The 18,738-nt window shown below is 41.5% G+C and overlaps 1 protein-coding gene across 17 annotated transcripts in view; it reads left to right on the top strand.

The window, feature by feature from the left end:
- The first annotated feature begins 573 nt into the window (after positions 1–573).
- dst (dystonin) overlaps positions 574–18,738 on the top strand; it is a 155,304-nt gene continuing 137,139 nt past the window's right edge. For 9 of the 17 annotated variants that reach the window (XM_079513097.1, XM_079513095.1, XM_079513098.1 and 6 more), the window contains exons 1-2: positions 575–744; positions 1,043–1,256. In XM_079513097.1, coding sequence (XP_079369223.1) covers positions 733–744; positions 1,043–1,256 — 226 coding nt within the window. In that variant the 5' untranslated portion in view covers positions 575–732. Of the gene's footprint in view, positions 745–1,042; positions 1,257–2,421; positions 2,602–18,738 lie in introns of those variants that run through there. The other 8 variants (XM_079513094.1, XM_079513088.1, XM_079513102.1 and 5 more) reach the window with 6 other exon arrangements.

Here is an 18,738-nt window from a genome sequence, read left to right as displayed (position 1 = left end):
TTGTTCAATTGTTTCATCACTTTCAATTTGTTTATCCCATATTCTGTATGAATTCTCTCTTGCTCGATGGAATTGGTATCAGACCCAAAAATATGTATTTTCTGTTTTGCCAAGAGCTGGGGAGACAGGGATACATATACATACCCCTGTTATACCAATGATCATTATGGGAATACAGAGCTATTTAATACTATAAAAAAAAAAATCACAGCACCATAATAGGCTAATAGGCTAGGAATGTAGATTATTTATTTTGTATATTCATTTGAAACTGAGAGGTGTATATGTGGAAAAAAAGAAATTGAACTGATGATTTTACTGGCTTGTAAGACAAAAGGCACAATCCAGGCAGACATTTTCCTGCCTTTGAGGTAGGTTTAACAAGCACAAAACATCATCTCAGGGAGGGATGGCGCTGTAGTTGCTGAAGCAACTGCTGTTGTTGACTCTCTTCCTGGGCTGGAATATGACGACGCGCGCACACTCACATCCAGACTGCTCCCATCACTTGGTAACAGCAGGCTGCTATGCGCTCGGCTCAGCTCTCTGTTCTGCTGTCTGAACTGACTCAGACTGACTGACTGACATCATTCTGGTTCAGGGATGAACTCATGGTCATCGATCGCATCCCTTTCAAGGGCGTGGCGCTGATTTTAAGTGACATGCAGATGTTTGTTTGTGGGAAGCTAATGACAAGCTAATAAAGGACATTTCCCCATCCGACAGGTCTCAATGTACACAACGGTAAGTCTTGTTTTTCACCTGGCGGGGGAGCTAGATAGGCTGCGATTGATTTCACATTGCATCTCGCTCGCTCAATTGCTTTATTGTTATCATGGATCGCTGCGAGCTGGTGGTTTATGTCACGAAGCTCCCTTACAGCACCTGAACGGGCATATTCTGCTCATTAATTTGTAGCTGCGATGGTGAGAAATTATTTCCTCTGACTACGTTGTATAATTTATCACAATTCATTTGTTTGCGAAACCAAAGACAAGCGTTGTTTTGTTTTGTCCCCCCCCCCCCTTCCATTGTCTGCCAGAGCTCCAGCTCAGGGAACCCTTCCCTTCACTGTTCCATGTCTTCATCGGCGGATTTCTCAGACGATGATGATTGTAGCGTTAAATCTGGAACTCTGTCGCCGGCACCCGGGGACACGTTGCCGTGGAACCTTCCGAGACACGAGCGCTCAAAGCGAAAGATCCAGGGAGGATCTGTGTTGGATCCGGCTGAGAGAGCCGTGCTCAGGATCGCAGGTGAGCGTTGAACCTCCCAGGGAGGTGAAATAGCACAGGCATGTAGGCTGGCTATACGTGTTGTGTAACTGTTCTGTATGAGCTAATCTGATTCTGAGCCTAAACATCATCTACCAAAAGACATTCATATTCTGCTGGGTAATAATTGAGGTTTTCCCAGTTAGGATTTATCAGTAATATATCAGTTGAATTAAGACTCCGTGGACTCTTAATTGTTGATTGTCTTAACTGATCAGACGCTCATGTTAAGCTAAATGTAAATATTTAACAATATTTTTTTTCCTTTTTTTTAAATGGAATTATTGTAAAGTTTTGATACTTTCTGTTAGGCCGAAAATGACACAACCCATTAGATACACGTTGACACTGATGTGGCTGTGGCTGATTTGGCTAGCTGTCAATGTCAAACAAACGAATACATTCACTAAACGCGGCGATCTTTCTGGCACGTGTCACACGTGTGTGTCTACTTTGTGGTGTAAACATGGCATGCAACAGTGTGTCAGCTCAGCGGTTGTTGCATTTTAGCACCAGACAGACAAACACAGTCAGTCAGTGGACGTGTGGACTCAGCCGCACTGGTGGACTGGAGTCAGTGTGGGTTCACGGGCGTAGCCTGGCAAGTGGCAAGCCTGCATATGTCTGAGCACCAGGTCACGTGACGTCTTGAAATATCATTTTTGTGCACTGTCACACAATAAGAATGGTTGAAATAGAATAGCACAGGGATGTGTTCATTCATGCTGTGGAGTGAGTGAGTGACACAAAGAAAGACACATGGTCCGGAATATCATGTCTTATTTATGTCCAATCCAGTCCAGTTAGGCTATACAGTTGCGTCACTCCCCGCCGGGCGTGGGAGCCAGAGAGAGAGGATGGGAATGCCCGGCTCTAGCTCGTCGTACGACGGCGTCGCTCCCTCAGATATACAAGCTCACAACACGTGGCGGACGCGACGCGCCGAGAGCTTGTAGATCTGCTGGTATTTTCGGCGAGCGGCGCCGCCGTGCGACGATACGAAGTATAAAATCAAGGCTGAGAGAAGTCTGTCTTTATTGGACGAGACTCGGTTAGGGAGGGTTTATAGGGGCGTCTCCTTTCAGAGGAACAACAGCGCCGAGCGACCATGCACTATCTTGGTGTCACTCCCCACTCCCCGGCCAAGCCAAGCGCACACTGACTGACCGGGGCCACTGTGGAGTGTGGACTGGACTGGTGCGTGTCCAGTTATATGGAGCCCCAGTAATGGCTCACAGCAGCGGTCACTCCACGCCACTGGCTTATATGATCGCAGACGAAAAGGAATATCTCCAAGCGTATGAGGATGTTCTGGAAAAATATAAAGGTAGGAGTAGGATAAAACACGTGTGTGTATTAAAGCATCTATTGTTGCTGTCATTCGTGATTAGACGATGAAGTTAGTATAATTTCCTGATTTCAAGCCGGGGGCACAATAACGGTCTGTATTATTAAGCCCCTCTCTCTGCCTGGTCATATAGCTCTCTATCTGTCCTTATCTAGGAAAGTCTAAATGTCTTTAGCATGACATCATATTTACTCTATTTGGTAGGATATAATGACAGTCAAACGCTTCTTTAACAGTTGAATATGTTACATGTTTATATTTGATTTCTCACATTTCGAAAACCTGAGCTTGAAATATATTTTGGAAACAGTTCAATCAATAGATCAACACGTGTGATAAGACTGTATCATAATTGCCTAAAGTGGTATGGTTCAAATCAAGAAGATTCTGTCTGAATCTAGAATCTATATTTTAACAGTCAATGGTCTGAGCATCCCATTGTATTCAAACATATTATTCTATTAGTAGGCTATATCTTTAACTATACCAAGTGATTATTAGTTCAGAAGAGTTGATGTCTCAATGTTTTACTTGTTGTTGAACCAGTCTGTGTGGTGGGTGACAGTAGAGACTAATCTAAAGACACACAGGAGGATTTTCATTGGTCCAATGATTGGCAGTCAGCGCTGTAGAGTGTAGATGATATGAGGTCACATACTGTTAGATTCTGTTCTTTCCATTCATCTCAATAGTGACAGGAAATCTCAGCTTGGAAGTTCAGAATGTGTGTTACAGGAAGGCATTCTCTCAGCTGCTGTCTGACATAATCGTACACACAGACATGCATCCCAGGACGCCTACCGTATATATATGAACATTGTTGAACCCGATCGAAGCATGACAGCCATGATTTTTTAGCGTTCAGATTTCTTCCTTTTCCCCTGTGTTTAAGAGAATAACGAAACAAAAAGATGTATATGACCTGAATGACATGTTATATTTAGTGAGTGTGGAGGTCCTTCAGCTGTTCTGTATTACAGCCAACACAGGCAGTCAGCTGTGGCTGGGCTTAAGTGCTTCGAATGAATCATATGATGTAGCATGATTTGGAATCTGTGACTGTTGTCTTCAGGCCTTTGGCCTATGTAGACAATGAGCTGGCTTATCTTTGGTGCTTTCCACTGCTTCAAAAAAAAAGAAAGCTTAAATAATAACAATACACATTTTGACACAACATTTACTTAAATACTTAACTTGTGCTGTGTTTGTGCTGTGTTGCAATTTTTCAGGTGTTGTATGTATGTTTTGTGGATTTGTGTGGATTTCACTGGATTACATCCTTTCCTATAAAGTGCATTTAATTCAACACAAGTTGTTGCAGCATGCTCGGCAATCAACCAGCTTGCCTGAGTTTCAACTCTGTCTTTAACTTGATTTTATTTTTAAGTGGTGCAAACCACTTCCTTAAGTGATTATGTGTGTGGGTGGGTAGCTGGGTAGCTGGCTGGCTGGCTGGGTATGAGCACGAAAACAGCATGGTTGTTTTTCACCACCTGTGCGCAACCTAACACACACACAAACACACACGCACATATTAACTGTATATATGGTGATTTCAGGTGTGCCAGTACAGTACAGTACAGTACAGTAGAGGGTACATTAGAGGGACCCCCACACGGTTACTCTGTCATTTCTCAACCGTTTCGGACGCGGGGCGGCTCGCCAGAATCGGGCCGGCACCCGGGGTACGTTCCTGTGGGTCTGGACCCCCCCCCCCCCGGGACCCCCGCACGGAGTTGCACCACTTACTTCACATGGGTGTGATTTTTACTTTTGGTTTGTATTGCTGTAGTCACAGTGCAGTACTTGCATCTTGTTTTATATTAGTTCAGTAAACATCTTATCTTGGCATTTTATTATCCACATTATTTAGGATACAATTATGTCCTTTTCCTATATCAAACTCTCATAAATGCGCTATTGAGCTGACAATAGTCAATAGCTGACAATAATTCATAATTTAGTCCCCACTCCTTTGGAGTATTTACGATACGATACAACTTTATTCAGCTTGCACTGAAATTTGTTTTGCGTCCATGACGTCACCATTCACAAGACATAGACACAATATATTGCAAGACCAAACGATAGACATTACAGGACAAAAATCACAGAAACAGAAAAGAACTAGAACATAACATATCCTCTGGTTTAACGATTTTGGTTTAAAAGCAGGACAGACTGATGAAGAAAAGAGTTCTTTAGTCTGTTTTTCTCAAATTCTCTCTACTCTAAACCGCCTCATGGAGGGCAACAGTTATTTGTCAGTGTATATTTGCAAATACAGAATGAGTCCTCTCCATTTTAACCCATCCTAAGTAACAGGAGCAAAAGGCGTCTCGGGGGAAGCACCTGGGGAGTTGTTAGTGGTTGCTGTTAACCCATTCTGGGCGGGAACCCCTTTTGGTGTTTTAACTAAGCCTTATGTTATACTTTAGCTATTGAAAAATAGCAGATCTACAAGCTCATAGCGTGCCACCGAGTGGCGCGCTACGAGCTTGTAGGTCTGCTATTTTTAAAATCGTAAAAATGCGGCATAAATCTTTGAATATGTCTTGCTCAGGGACACACAGACTGGGGCCCTCTGTTTACCAGCCAGCCTCAAGTCTCTAGCCATCTATTTTTATATATTTTTTTTATTGACCTTTTATTTAATCACGGAAGAACATTGAGAGCATGCTCTCTTTTGCAAGGACACCCTGAGTACAACATGATCACAACATACAACAACAACACAATTTTACATAAGAAGAAATAGAGTGAGCAATATATTACGAAAAACATCATAATGCTGATACACAGGGGCTACACAAAACGGGTACAATGTTGCATCCTCAAGTAGTGCCTTAAAGAGTAGAGACCAGTTTTCCCAGTTTCAGAGAGTCCTGGATTTTTTGGGGGGTCTATGGCCTCCCAATGGCCAAAACAGTCCACGTGTGATTTTGTTAGTTGTCGTCACAGCCAAACTTGGACAAGCATTGTTCAAATACAGTACTATGCATGTTTATTTTCGTTTGTGTGATCAATCAGTCTCTTAATATAAGCTTTTATCCATGTGATACCAGTGAGAGACATGCATAAAGTCAAAGTGAGTGGCAAAGTTACATAGTTTATAGAGACCTGGAACCTATACACTGACACCACGCTAGACAGGAACGCCCAAAAACGTCACATCCGGTTTTAGTCTGTTTGGTCCAATCCTTAATCACATACGGACAAACATCTATGCCGATGCTATCTAACTTGCGGAGGTAGCGTGCCTTGTCCACGGGCAACAGATCTTTCAACGTATGGCATTGCAAATACGTTTGATAATCGCTACTCTGCTCAATATTGTTTTGAAAATGCCGCAAATTGCATTGCAGTGAACGAGCGCAAATCACAACTTCCCTCGGTTGTGGGCGGAGTCACAGTTTGAGGCGCTGTTTACGCGCCGTGGTGTCAGTGTATAGGCAAAGCGAGAGCTGCACTGGCTGGTGTGCTTGTTTTAGTTCAGTTCTGGCCTTGATTTATGCCTTCATTTTGAGACCACTGTAGAATTTGTGTTGTGTCAGTTTGTGTGACTGCGTTTTCCCCATGAATTACTTAAGCCCTATTTTATTTATACATTAAGCTCACGTGTCACATTGCAACATGCTTTGAAACATTCTTAAATCTTAAATGTTAAAATTTAAAATGTTTCGCCTATAATTACATGCCCAGGGTGAAAGTGGTTAACAACAACCATGTATTCTTTAATTTTGTACAAACCGGTGTCAATGGCTTGGTTTTGTCCCACTGGAACAACAAGTGCTGTATATGAAAAAGACAAATGTGTTTGTTGGTTATTAGGCTACTGGTATACCTGCTACTAGCTGTATTGTCCTTACACTATTTACAGGAGTATCGCTAAGAACGCAGGGATAATTGGGCATTGGAGTTAATAATACACTTTACAAGGGTTTGCCTTGGGTTGGTGCTGAAATGAAATCCAGGCTGTACAAAAGAGATTTGAAGACTGGGTTGCAACCATGGTTTCTTTGAAACATACAATAAGTGGGTGGTACTGGACAGTACTGGGCTGGTTATGGGATCCTGTGTTCCAGCTAATGTTTTTATTTCGGCAAACTAAGGTAGAATTACAAAATCCATTTACAGTGATCCAAACAATAGATCACCCACTTTCATTAAGAAAGCTCAAGATTTATTATTATTGGGGTTACATTACATTACATTACATTAGACGTTTCACTGCAGTTACGTCCTCTACCATTTCAAATTTAACCCTTTATGTTTGAAGATGTCACATTAAAATGTACGTACACGTACAATACTGAAAATATTTATGGAATATAAGTATATTGTGAATGGACGAATGTAGGTAACAGGGCTTAAAGAGAAACAACTGAGAATCTTTATACTAGAGTATTGTAATATCACTTGCAGTGATTGGAGGTCGTCTCCCTTCTCAGTTCTCTTCCATTGATACATTTAAATCCCGATGTCAGGTGATGATACTGATGAACAAGTACTGTATTACTGCGTCAAGCTCATAAGTAAAATATCTCCCTCGGAATGCCTCTTGACTGAGCAGTAGATGGCTGGTCTCACGCGGGAGATCCGGATTCTTATCCCTCGTAGCGGGCCCATAGGACATAAAAGTTGCGGAGCTGTAAGAAAATTGTAGCCTGCAATTCTCCCAGTAAACAGAACGCACACCACAAATATCTTTATATTCTGAAAATTAATTAAGTAATAAAGCTCAGTTCCCGGGTGGAATACAAGAGAACATTATAGAATATTACATAGCTCTTTGACCTCTGTCAAAGGAGGTGTTTAATATCTAATCTTCTGGATGCCAGAATGGTCTCATCATTTGTATATTTTTTCTTTCCCTCTATGAAGGGTGTGGTCGGTTCTGTGTTGAGTTTCTCCCTGCTATCAACTCATGACGGTCTGTGTGTATGATAAAACGTCCGTCACTGCAAGTAACGTTGTATCTGGGAATACCGGAAGAAAGGCATAATTATTGCCAAAACTGACCTTTACATACTTGATTATCAAAAGCAATGAGGAGCTGCTAGCAGACAGCATTGTGTTTTGTGCACAGTCACCGTCTTTGTCCATGCTCCTGGGCCGTGCCCAGCCCAACCCCTCTGGCTGTATGTCGACACGACAGCCCACTCATCACATTCAAATGGCCCATTGGGCCCCCCCCCCCCCCCACACACACACACACACCGCACACTCTCTATGGAGCTTGTCTGTTACTGTACAAAAGACACTTTGTGTCAACGCCATAAAATCCTCAGCGTTCGTTTAGTTTAACTCTGTACAAATGTTCACGATCTGAGTTACAAATGAAATGGACAAATGTACAGGATTTTACAATGTCCGTGAGCTGCATCCAAGTCCCAGGCCATATATTGTTTGTGTGCTATCATCAAAGTTGGATGGTGGTTACATAATGTTTTTTATTTTGTTTAGTCTTTTCTCTGAGATACACTGTAAGTGTAATTGTATTTTTAAGGCTGGCTCACTTTACCATCCTACTGCAATGTATTTCCTGTCTGTTAGTGAAGCTGTGCATCCCCGATCAGCCATGAGAGAACCTAAGCTCTATTTGATTTTAAAATTATATCCTAAAGGTAAAGTCAATATCCATGAAGCATTCAATAGCACTTTTTAAGGAGATTGGGTCAAGGTTAAAAGTCTAGATAAAATAAATGTTTACAGGAGTATGATGAAAGTTACACCATAATCACTGCAGAACGATGTGGCTTTGACAAGATGTGGCTCTGACAAGACTGACATACTGATGATGACCCCAGTCTTGCCCAAATGGTTACTATTTATACTTCTTTCACTTATTTGCTGTTGTTTACAATTATGTCACTATTTCAGTGAATATACATTGCAAGCATATTATACTACACCCCGTGACCCCTGGCCCCCGCCCCTCAATTCTGGCTCTTTAAATGTTTTTTGTGCCACTTTTTGACCCACCAGCTAGAACTCTGTGCTCTCTTAACCATACTTAGTTGACCAGATTTCACTCATTCTGTTGAATTATATTCAGGTGTGTAATTTGTTTTGTTTGATTTATTTGTAAAAAAATATTTTTGATAACATTGAGAACCCCTGCTGTACAGTACACTAAATATCTTCTCCTAAAACAACCGATCTACAGGTTCAAAATGCAAGCTTGGAGATGGCTATTTTCACCAAATGTTATCCCCAGAATAGGGATGTTTGGGTTAGATGGTAATTGAGGATATTCAGACCGCGACCATCAATGTGTGCTAACTATGTGCATCCCATTGACAGCCCATTCATCCAAACAGAAAAGTCCTATCTAATTATATTAAACGACGTCAAACATTACAGCTGTACGGAAAGCTTGAATTATCCTCTTTCAATCTGTAAAGTCTTTGTTTCAAAACAATCAACTGTAGACATGTTATGAGCTATTTCCTGTCAATAAATTATTGGAGTTTGGAAGCACTCGTTTTTAGTGAAGCAACCTCCTGCTGCCTCCTGCATTATGTGCAAATTCAAAACGGTTTGTACGCAGGGCAGTTGAGTGATATTCAACGAGCACTCTCAAACTCTACACTTAACCTGCAGGCTGCACAGAATTTATTGACAGGAAGTAGCTCATAACATGTCTACGGTGGATTATTATGAAACAAAAACTTTACAGATTGAGGATAATTCAAGCTTTCCGTACAGCTGCAATGTTGGTGAGTTTTACGTTGTTTAATACAATCAGATAGGACGTTTCTGTTTGGTTGAATGGGCTGTCAATGGGAAGGTGCACCTATAGTTAGAACCTTGCTGGCAAGATGGCCGCGGTCTGCATATCGTCAATACCAGTCATTTCAAACCACCAAGGGAATCATAGAGCCTGACCCAGCCTTAAACCACTAGATCACGCCAGGTTCCCATCAGGCACACGGTCAAACTGTAGTGTGTTTTTGAGTGGTGCAACCACTCCAAGGAACAGCAATGTCCGTGTTAACCTATGTGACTATGTGACTATGTGTTAACCTATGTGTGTGACTATGAGTAGCAGTAGGGGCAAAAGTGGCGCTGTTGTGCCAGAAAAAGAGAGAGAGAGAGATAGTGCTGCACTGTTGCCTGCTAATTTAGAATTCGTCAATTCGGTAGTGTAAGCTTTTGGCTGTAAACTGTTTCTCAAGAACCAATTGAAAGCTGCTGCAGTGAAAATCACTAAACTCTAATGGCTATTTCAGTGCATTAGTAGGCTATCCGGTTGGAGCCGTTCCCAACTAATGTGTCTGCTTGGTGTTCTATGATACTGTAAAATGCAGACACTTGGAACCTACATCCATAGCCAACAGATCCAATGTATCTGTTTTGCTTTATAACCTAGAGTATGTGTACGATTGAAATCGGCTCACAGTGGTTTGCAATGACTTATTTGTGCTCCAATATCAGACATTTAAAGTGAACCTAGAACCTAAATCCAGTCCATCACTATCAAATCTCTGGCTTAATATTCTATAATGACATTATCCACTATTCTATTTGCAAAACACATTTATCAATAATCTTATTTTTGAGTGGTGCAACCACTCCAAGGAACAGCAATGTCCTAACCTATGTGTGTGACTATGAGTAGCAGTAGGGGCAAAAGTGGCGCTGTTGTGCCAGAAACAGAGAGAGAGAGATAGTGCTGCACTGTTGCCTGCTAATGAGAGACAGAGAGAGAGAGGGGGGCGGGGGGGAGTTGCACCACTCAGTTCACACTGGTGTAATTTTTTTATATCATGCTTTGGTCTTCCATTTATTTCATCATGCTGTCACAGTACAGTGGCTGTTCCCACCAGTGCGAGGTGCCTGATCACTGCATGGCCAAACGTTGTATTTACGTGTTGTCATGGCGATGGGCAGGCTAGCATGTCTGGAACTCCGCTTACAGGGTTATGTCCCTGCTTGCATGAGATCATATTATGTGTCATCCCCCCCTCCCCGTGGGCAAATGCTCTCTATGCTTAGCCTCTCCTCTAGCCTGCCCTGCACCACCCCTTCTGTACAGAAGGATGCTGGGAAATACTCATCGCAGTGGTAGGAAATGGATTTAATCTCTCCTCAGCATCTCAGGAGGCTAGCAAATGAGAACTGAAGCAAATCACACAATCAAACACATACCCTTTGCTGTGCCTGCATCACATCACATGGAAGCAGTCATTTTAAAACAATGTTTACATTAGTACATTTCCCAGTGTGTGGTATAGTGCATGTCTGAAACGGAAAGTGATGTTTTCAGCAAGTGAGTCATCATCCACATAGAAAAGGCCTAACTAACATTTATGGGGGTTAAGAGTTGACTGCCCTATCTAGTTGCCATATTGTAAGTCTTATAACAACTTAATGTTCCAAGTGACACATTTATAGAGTAGTCCACCACAATGCAGGTCAACATACTATAGGAAATGACATAATTATTAGTGACTCATGCTTGGTATTGGTAACTTCATTGATCTTGAATGGCATATGTTGCAATCATCTAACCGATTTGTTAGGCTATGATACACACGGCACATAGATATTTAGCATTTCCTAATAAGGATTGTTTAGGTGAATAAATAGAGAGAATTGTTGGTGACTTTATTGTGACATCACAGGTTTACAGGTTATTATTGGTTTGATTCATGTTCCACAATAATAAATCGCTCGGTCGCTGTCTGTCAGTCAGAGTACTTCCTTAGCATAGAGCAAGACAGCTGCTCGCTTTCTGCGCCATCTCACAACGCCACGATGCACGGACCGCCTCACGGAACCTAGCGCCGCACAGCCCTGTCCTCCAACCTCAATCGGCCCTGCATTACACACGCCAAACATTCTAACATTCATCTTAATTAAATTAATTTGCGACAAAAAAAAAACATCTCCCCGCAAATCACGTGTCACCAGTGTCACCAGTGAAATGCATGTTGGGACGGACACAGATTAATACTGGGACACACTTTTCCGCGCAACAGACCCACACGCCCACACTGAACATCATTTGCTGTTCATATATTCAGAACGGGTAAGGACTAGTTGCTATAATACAATAGACAACAGAGTCCATCCATCTTCAGCCGCCTATCCGGAGTGGGGTCGCAGGGGAAACAGTTCCAGCAGAGACTTCCAGCCTTCCCTAACCAGAACAACATTAGCAACAACCTTGGCGTTCACAGGCCAGTGTGGAGATGTAATCCCCCAATCTGGTCCTTGGTCTGCCCCGGGGTCTCCTCACAGTGGGACGTGCAGCTAGGACCTCTCTCTAGGGAGACGCTCTGAAGCATCCATACTAGATGCCCGAACCACTTAAGCTGGCTCCTTTCCAAGCGAAGAAGAACTTCTCACCCTATCTCTAAGGGAGATGCCAGACACCCGTCTGAGAAAACTAATTTCGGCTGCTTGTTATTCTTTCGGTCATGACCCACACTTCATAGAACACATGAATGAGTACATGAGTACATACATTAATATTACATAACCTTGACAAAGCTGTTTTACATATTAATTATCGCATGATGATGCATCAGCAGTGAGTGAGTGAGTCACGTGATTGTGATGGGATTTCAAATTTTCAACTGCCTCAAGCTCGCCTACACATTCGCTCTCTTGAATGTGTCATGCACGCGTCCATGACAGCTGTTGACTGCAATGCACCCTTTGAGGTGCGTGTGCGTGTGCGTGCGTGCGTGCATGCTACTGTAACTCATACTTCAAGGCCAGTCTCAATTCCATCTTTTATTTGTTTATCATCAAGGACCTTGAAACTGATCTCAGTATTGTTACATATTATAATTAGGCTTTGGCCGATTTACAATTATGTCGAGTATCACAATACTTCCGCAATATCGTGATATTTCCATGATATTGTGTTTGTGCCCCCTCCACATGCCCCACCCCCCACCCCCATGTGGGACCATGTGTGTTGTCTTGATTTATGTTTGCAGAAGGATGAAATAGGCAGTCAGTAATGGGCTGCTGTATTTCTCCTGCCCTGATGAAAAAACACATTAATAATGTATAAGATTGTGTTTGCTCACAATGTTCAGAAAATAATAATAATACACATGTATAAGTCACCATGACATTTGAATATTTGTAATTTGGTTGAGACAATTATAATGTCGATCACAAAATGTTATAAAACATCCAATTAAAAAGGTAAAACAAAACATTACGCAGCAATGCAGTAGGACTCTGAGGATCTCAAATTGCGCTTTGGTAGATAGATATGGCTTGAGTTGGTCGGAAATATAAGATGGGGCCAGTCCATTTATGGCCTTAAAAGTGGCCTTAAATACAATTCTAAAATGTGATTGGAGGCCAATGCAAGGATGCCAGAATTGGTGACCATATTATGTTTTAGAGGCCGGTCAGGACCCGGGCGGGCTGCAGCATTCTGAACTAGTTGTAACCAAAGTAGTTTAGAATTATATTCACGGCTATAATTTATACTGTATTCGACATGAGGTATTTGCTCCTTAGGTTCACTGTGCAGTGTCTTCTTAACCCATTTAGACCTGAGGCCCATTCTACAAAATGACGTCTAAACAGTAGTTTGCACATTTTCAAGATTTTTTTAAATGTTCAAAAATAGCTGAAAATACAGGTTTGCAGCACGCCACAAAGTGACACTCTGTGAGCTTGTATATCTGCTATTTTTGAATAGCCAATGCAAAAATCTAAAATGACAATTTCCAGGTTTTAATGGGTTTTTGTATTACCTTTTTTACTAATCCCCATTTGGATTAGAGTAGGTCTACATGCAATGTGTAGAAATGTTGGTGTGATGGGCTGTCACGTAACGATGACAGTTTGTCAGCGATTCAGTGCCTTGCTCAAGGGCACCGAAGTGTAGTGGCCAGAAGGTGAACTGCCACCTTTAGAGCTACCAGTCCACACTTCATAATGTGGTCCGTGCTGGACTTGAACTGGTCACCCTCCGCCGGTTCCCTACCAGGGTGATCTACCACCGCAAGCAGGATTCCTCCACTCAGTTGGACCAAATGCAGTTGCATAATTCTTTCATTTGACTGCATATACCCTTGGTTAAACCATGACCTATTCTGACAGTTCAGTTTAGCTGGAGCTTCAGGCTGTTGACAGTAGAAGAATGCTGACAATTGTACACAGTTCCACAGCACACACCCACACTACTTATTAAACAGTAGCGTTTAGTGGAAAAGAAACTATAGACGGGATCTGTGTACCGATTTAGAGACACTGTGGGCTTCTTTGTTATTTAACAGTACCGTGCTTTGGGATGTTCTAATGCATAGTGTGACTTGTAATTTACTGCATGGTTTGTCTCATGACCGTGTTGCACCGCAACACGTTTCTTTCCTTTTCTCTGTTGAAAATCTGTTCTTTACGAAACGTATGAATTAGGCTTAGGGCTCTTTGAAGGCTTGACAAGAATGGTAACCTGTTTGAACGACTGGGCTGCTCCCCAAGTAACACACATCTCAGACTGCCCTGCCCCAAGGAGAAGACGGTGACAGTTATTGTCACTGGTAAGGAATGACAGAAATGCACTGTCCCACTCGCTGGATCCCTTGTTTACCTCTCACAGTGGGGCTATTAAACACATGCTATATGTTTTGGCCTGAATCATTCCTTACTGCTGTAGGATGCTGTCTAGTCTATGTTGGTGTACCTTAAGAACTTCAGAACCTTGAAGCTAGTAGCTACCTGGTCATGATCTGAGTCCACATTTTTATCATCTTTCTGTTGCTTCACATGCTCCATTGGAATTGAGAAGATTCCTTCCATTCATTGTCATGGTTTGGCGAAGTAGGACTCAAAATAAAATGCTAGCTGAACAAAGCAGATTTGGGGGCAGTATTAAACATGTCTTTGTAATTATATGAATGTTATATTTTATATGACCCTTGATCCTTTTCTTGCACAACAAATATTTATAGGTCACCAATAAAGGCCATTAGATGGAATAGGCAAATAGAATGTTCCAGGACACTTTTTATATATTAGCGGAATCTGCTTTATTCAGTTTTACATTATGTAAAACTTGAAGTTGAAAATTCAATAACAAGTATTATCATAGGCAAGGCAGGGCATTGTTAGTGGCAGTTAATTGTATTGCATGTTAAGAACGGGAACCCCTTTTGGTGTTTTAACTAAGCATTATGTTATACTTTAGCTATTGAAAAATAGCAGATCTACAAGCTCATAATCATGAAAATGCGGCACAAATCTTTGAATATATATTCTTTCAGGAGACTTTTTTTATTTCGACATCAGGCCTAAATGGGTTAAAGAAATAAAGGCAATTCAAAGTGCCTTACGTAAGATATTAAAAGGCATTTAAAAGCATAATACAATATATAAGAAAATTAAAGACAAATGTTAGTCAGTATTATCGTATTGTACCTGAGTGCTGTTTTGTCTACAACACAGTACTCTATTAGAGTATTGTTGGTTCACACACAGTTAAAGATGTATGATTTAGATTTTCTTTTACTCTTCAATGAGAGCGAATGGAATCTCTTCTACCTATATTCCTCATTCACAGAGCAGAGGATAACGATGATTGACAATGTTTGTACTTTTATTATGACCAGGTACAGTAGCTACACAACCCAAGGATCTACCAAAGTTCATTGTCACTTTAAGTGTGGTACTCTAAAGCATTGTGGTTATGTTTGCAGGTATTAAGGGCATATTGGTACAGGGATAATGCCAGACAAGTATCGCATTGCTGAGCAATGGTGAATGACATGTGACCCACATATTCAAACATTGCCCAATACGTGGGCTTGTAATTGTGACAAAACCATGTTAATACACAGACTGGACCTACTGAGCTGGTTTTGACTCATCCGTTTAGAAGTGTGAGTTGAGCTATTTGCAGTAACAAGCTTGTGTCACCAGTCCATGTGATTGACCTGAATGACTCAGTATTTGTGTTTGTTTTGATTCCTCTCTGATGTGAGGCCAAGAGGATTCTGGATTTGACTGCAAGGACTTAGTCTTTATTTACAGTATTTATGTTGTATGACTTAATTTATTATTCATGTCTCTCCAATTCTGTTTGTTAGGATATTTTATAGACGCTCCGGAAAAATGCGTTTATGCGATAGCATAATTAATAATAATCAACCAAATGATGCATATTTCGTATCTTTCACAACTCTACGCATATTTCTCAACTTTTCCGCACATTTCACATTTCTCATCTTTCCGCAATTTCACTGCATAAAATCACATAACCAAATCAAGGAGTTTAGCCCGCATAATCAAGGAGTTTAAGGATCTTTGCCACGCTTTTCTGGAGGGTCTAATTTTAGGCATTCTGATACAGCTGAATGCCAAAGGGTGTCACTAACTTACTCTAGGATACAGTGGCATATGAGAAAGCACCATGTGACATTTAACCATTCACCCACTTAACCCATCTGGTGAGAGGGTGGTTGGATGAGAGAGACCACACTTTAGTGGCTTAGTTATATATTGTTCCTCACCTGCTTCTTCATCTGACTTCAAATGCTGCTTGTGTGTGATTAGCCTGATTTATACTTTATACTGTTGTCCCGCGCTGAAAATAACCGATATACAAGCTCACCACCTGTCTGCAACTCTGCATGCAGCCTGTTGTGAGCTTGTAGATTGCCTTGTATCAGCACGTGACACCTTACTGCAATGTCTAAATCAGTCTTATGAGCAGTGACGTTTCTTTTTAGCAGAACCAGTGTAACCTCTGCCTGGTGTTTGACTGCATTTAAATAATTACCTCCATGGGGCTGGGCCTGCAGCAAGCTTTCCCTGGCTGGCACCATGAAGTCAGATTCAGAAAATAAAGAGGGGAAGGCCATGAAAAGGACTCCTAAGTCATTGCGAACTAAAATACATTCAACTGCGCCACAGTCCTTTCATTTACATTAATGTTGGTCAGCAGAATTGCTGCAAAATGGTACTGAAGTGGCACAGATATTATGTGGAGGGCAGTTCCAGGGAGAGTGTGGTTTAGGGTTGTAGCTATTAATAGCCAGCCATATTACCCTTGTGTTACACTGAGGTCTTCAAATTAGTGTCTCGACTAGACTGTAGCCGTCTGCCGTAACACTGTGCTGGACACTTGACCAGCTCTGGCTATGAAGGGAAGACGAGCACCACTTCCAAGTCCCCAAACATGTAAACAACCTTAATAAATCTAAAGTGACACAGCAGGAGTACTGACATACAGTTTCTTAGCTTTTCTGCTGTAGGGGAACTAACTAAGAATGCACTCTCACAGGTCTCTACAGAATGTTTTATAGCCATGCAGTATAATACTGCATGGCCAATAAGCCCTTAATAACTGACCATTCAACTGCTTAGCAAAGTGTAAAGTTACACCGTAAGCAGGTGAATTGAAGTCTTTCTTTGTCTAATGTGTTTGGTTGTGGTGTAGGTTTTAAACGTGAGGAACACCAAGGGAAACCTGAGAAGAAGTTAATGAGTTTACGTGATCCTGTAAACGTCTACTCATTCATGTCAGAGGTCAAGAGCTGCACTGCAAAACCATTGGTGACAATTTAACTCAGAGAGTGTACAAATGGACCCAAAAGGGTCTGGTTCTATACTCTCAGATTTAAATGACTCAAGATTTTATTGCTTGTTTGGTTACACTTTTATAAGCCATTCAAGTAAAGTAACCCATGGGTGGACCTTTGCTACGTCTAAGAAAACACCATCTAATAGCTTAAACTATCAACCAAAATTCGACAAAGAATCACTAAAACAGAGCTCTGAGCATTCCATTTTTTGTGACTTACTGCAGTTCAACCAGTATTTTTGAATTGCTCAAACCCAAAACAAGAAACGGGAAAAGTAAGGCCCTACATTCAACCATTTTAATTTATATTGGTGACATTTATTAATTTTGGTACTATGAGGAACCAGAACCATTCATGTCGCCCTGCATATAAACACTGGTCTTAGTTACACTATCGGAGACAAATAATGTATTAGTTAGTGATTCAGGAAGTTATTTTGTCTCGTGTCTAGATGTGGAACGTTTTTATTTATTTATTATGTACACATCTACTGCATATAATATGATTTCTCTCCTTTATCATCAGTAATATGTCAGACTGGTCTGGTTCCAACCCCCCTTTTCCAGTAATTATGTTCAGTGAGGTTGCTCCACGCCTCCACCAATATGTATTTGATCAGACTTGCTCTCTCTCTCGTGTACTGCTGTGTGGCCCGGGTTATTATTTGTCATGGAGTTTGGCATGGAGGCCGACAGGCCGTGGTGTGGATGCTTTTACAATACGGGATCAAATGTCTTTCCATGTAATTGTATCCACAAGATGGCAAAAGGTCATAACTTAAATCGCATTGACACATTTTTTAGGTATAAGGTAACGATTGTTTTGTTGGCATTGCCTACAGTTAATTGAGCTAACAATGTGTGTTGTGTTGTAATGCCTGTGAGTTTTCCACTGGCTACTAGGATAATATAGGAAGTTGAAAGAAGTTAGTTATTGTGTGTTATTTCACTCCCTGTACCTCTTACCTTCATATCTGTATTTAGGCTACGTAGTGTAGGAACTAGGAAACAAATTTTTTTTTTAATATAATTTTTATCCCACGATTTTGCAACCCAGTTTTTTCACCCAGTGCCAATTATCTAATGTAATCCTGGGCGCTACACTTCCTCTGCCAACCTGGGGGGGCAGCGGACTGACCTCATGCCTCCTTCAATGCATGAGGAGTCCAAGCTGCTTCTTTTCACCTGACGGGGGGGGAATTTCCCTGGCCGGACGTAGCGCGTGGAAGGAACACGTTATTCCGACCAGTTCCTTTCCCCTCCATCAGGCGCCCCGGCTGGCCAGGGGGAGGTAGTTTTAGAGACCAGGATTACTGCATGTATTTGTGAGGGTACCTACCCTAGGGGACACAATTTACACAAGTTATTCTTCACTTTCATGATTTTATGTTTGCGGTGGAGCTGATAATCTGACAAACTATATGAAAATATATACGTGTATACAGTATAATGTAGAAGTTCAAGAATCCAAGCTTGGCTGAGTATGGGTAACATTGGTAACTTGCCCCATGACGGTAAAGACGAATTAACTTTCAGTTAGAAACTAGAATGTA

The sequence above is a fragment of the Electrona antarctica genome (genome assembly GCF_951216825.1).
Source record: "Electrona antarctica genome assembly, chromosome: 10".
Taxonomy (NCBI): domain Eukaryota; kingdom Metazoa; phylum Chordata; class Actinopteri; order Myctophiformes; family Myctophidae; genus Electrona; species Electrona antarctica.
Note: the sequence above shows the minus strand (reverse complement) of the source record. Positions and strands in the feature narration are given on the sequence as shown.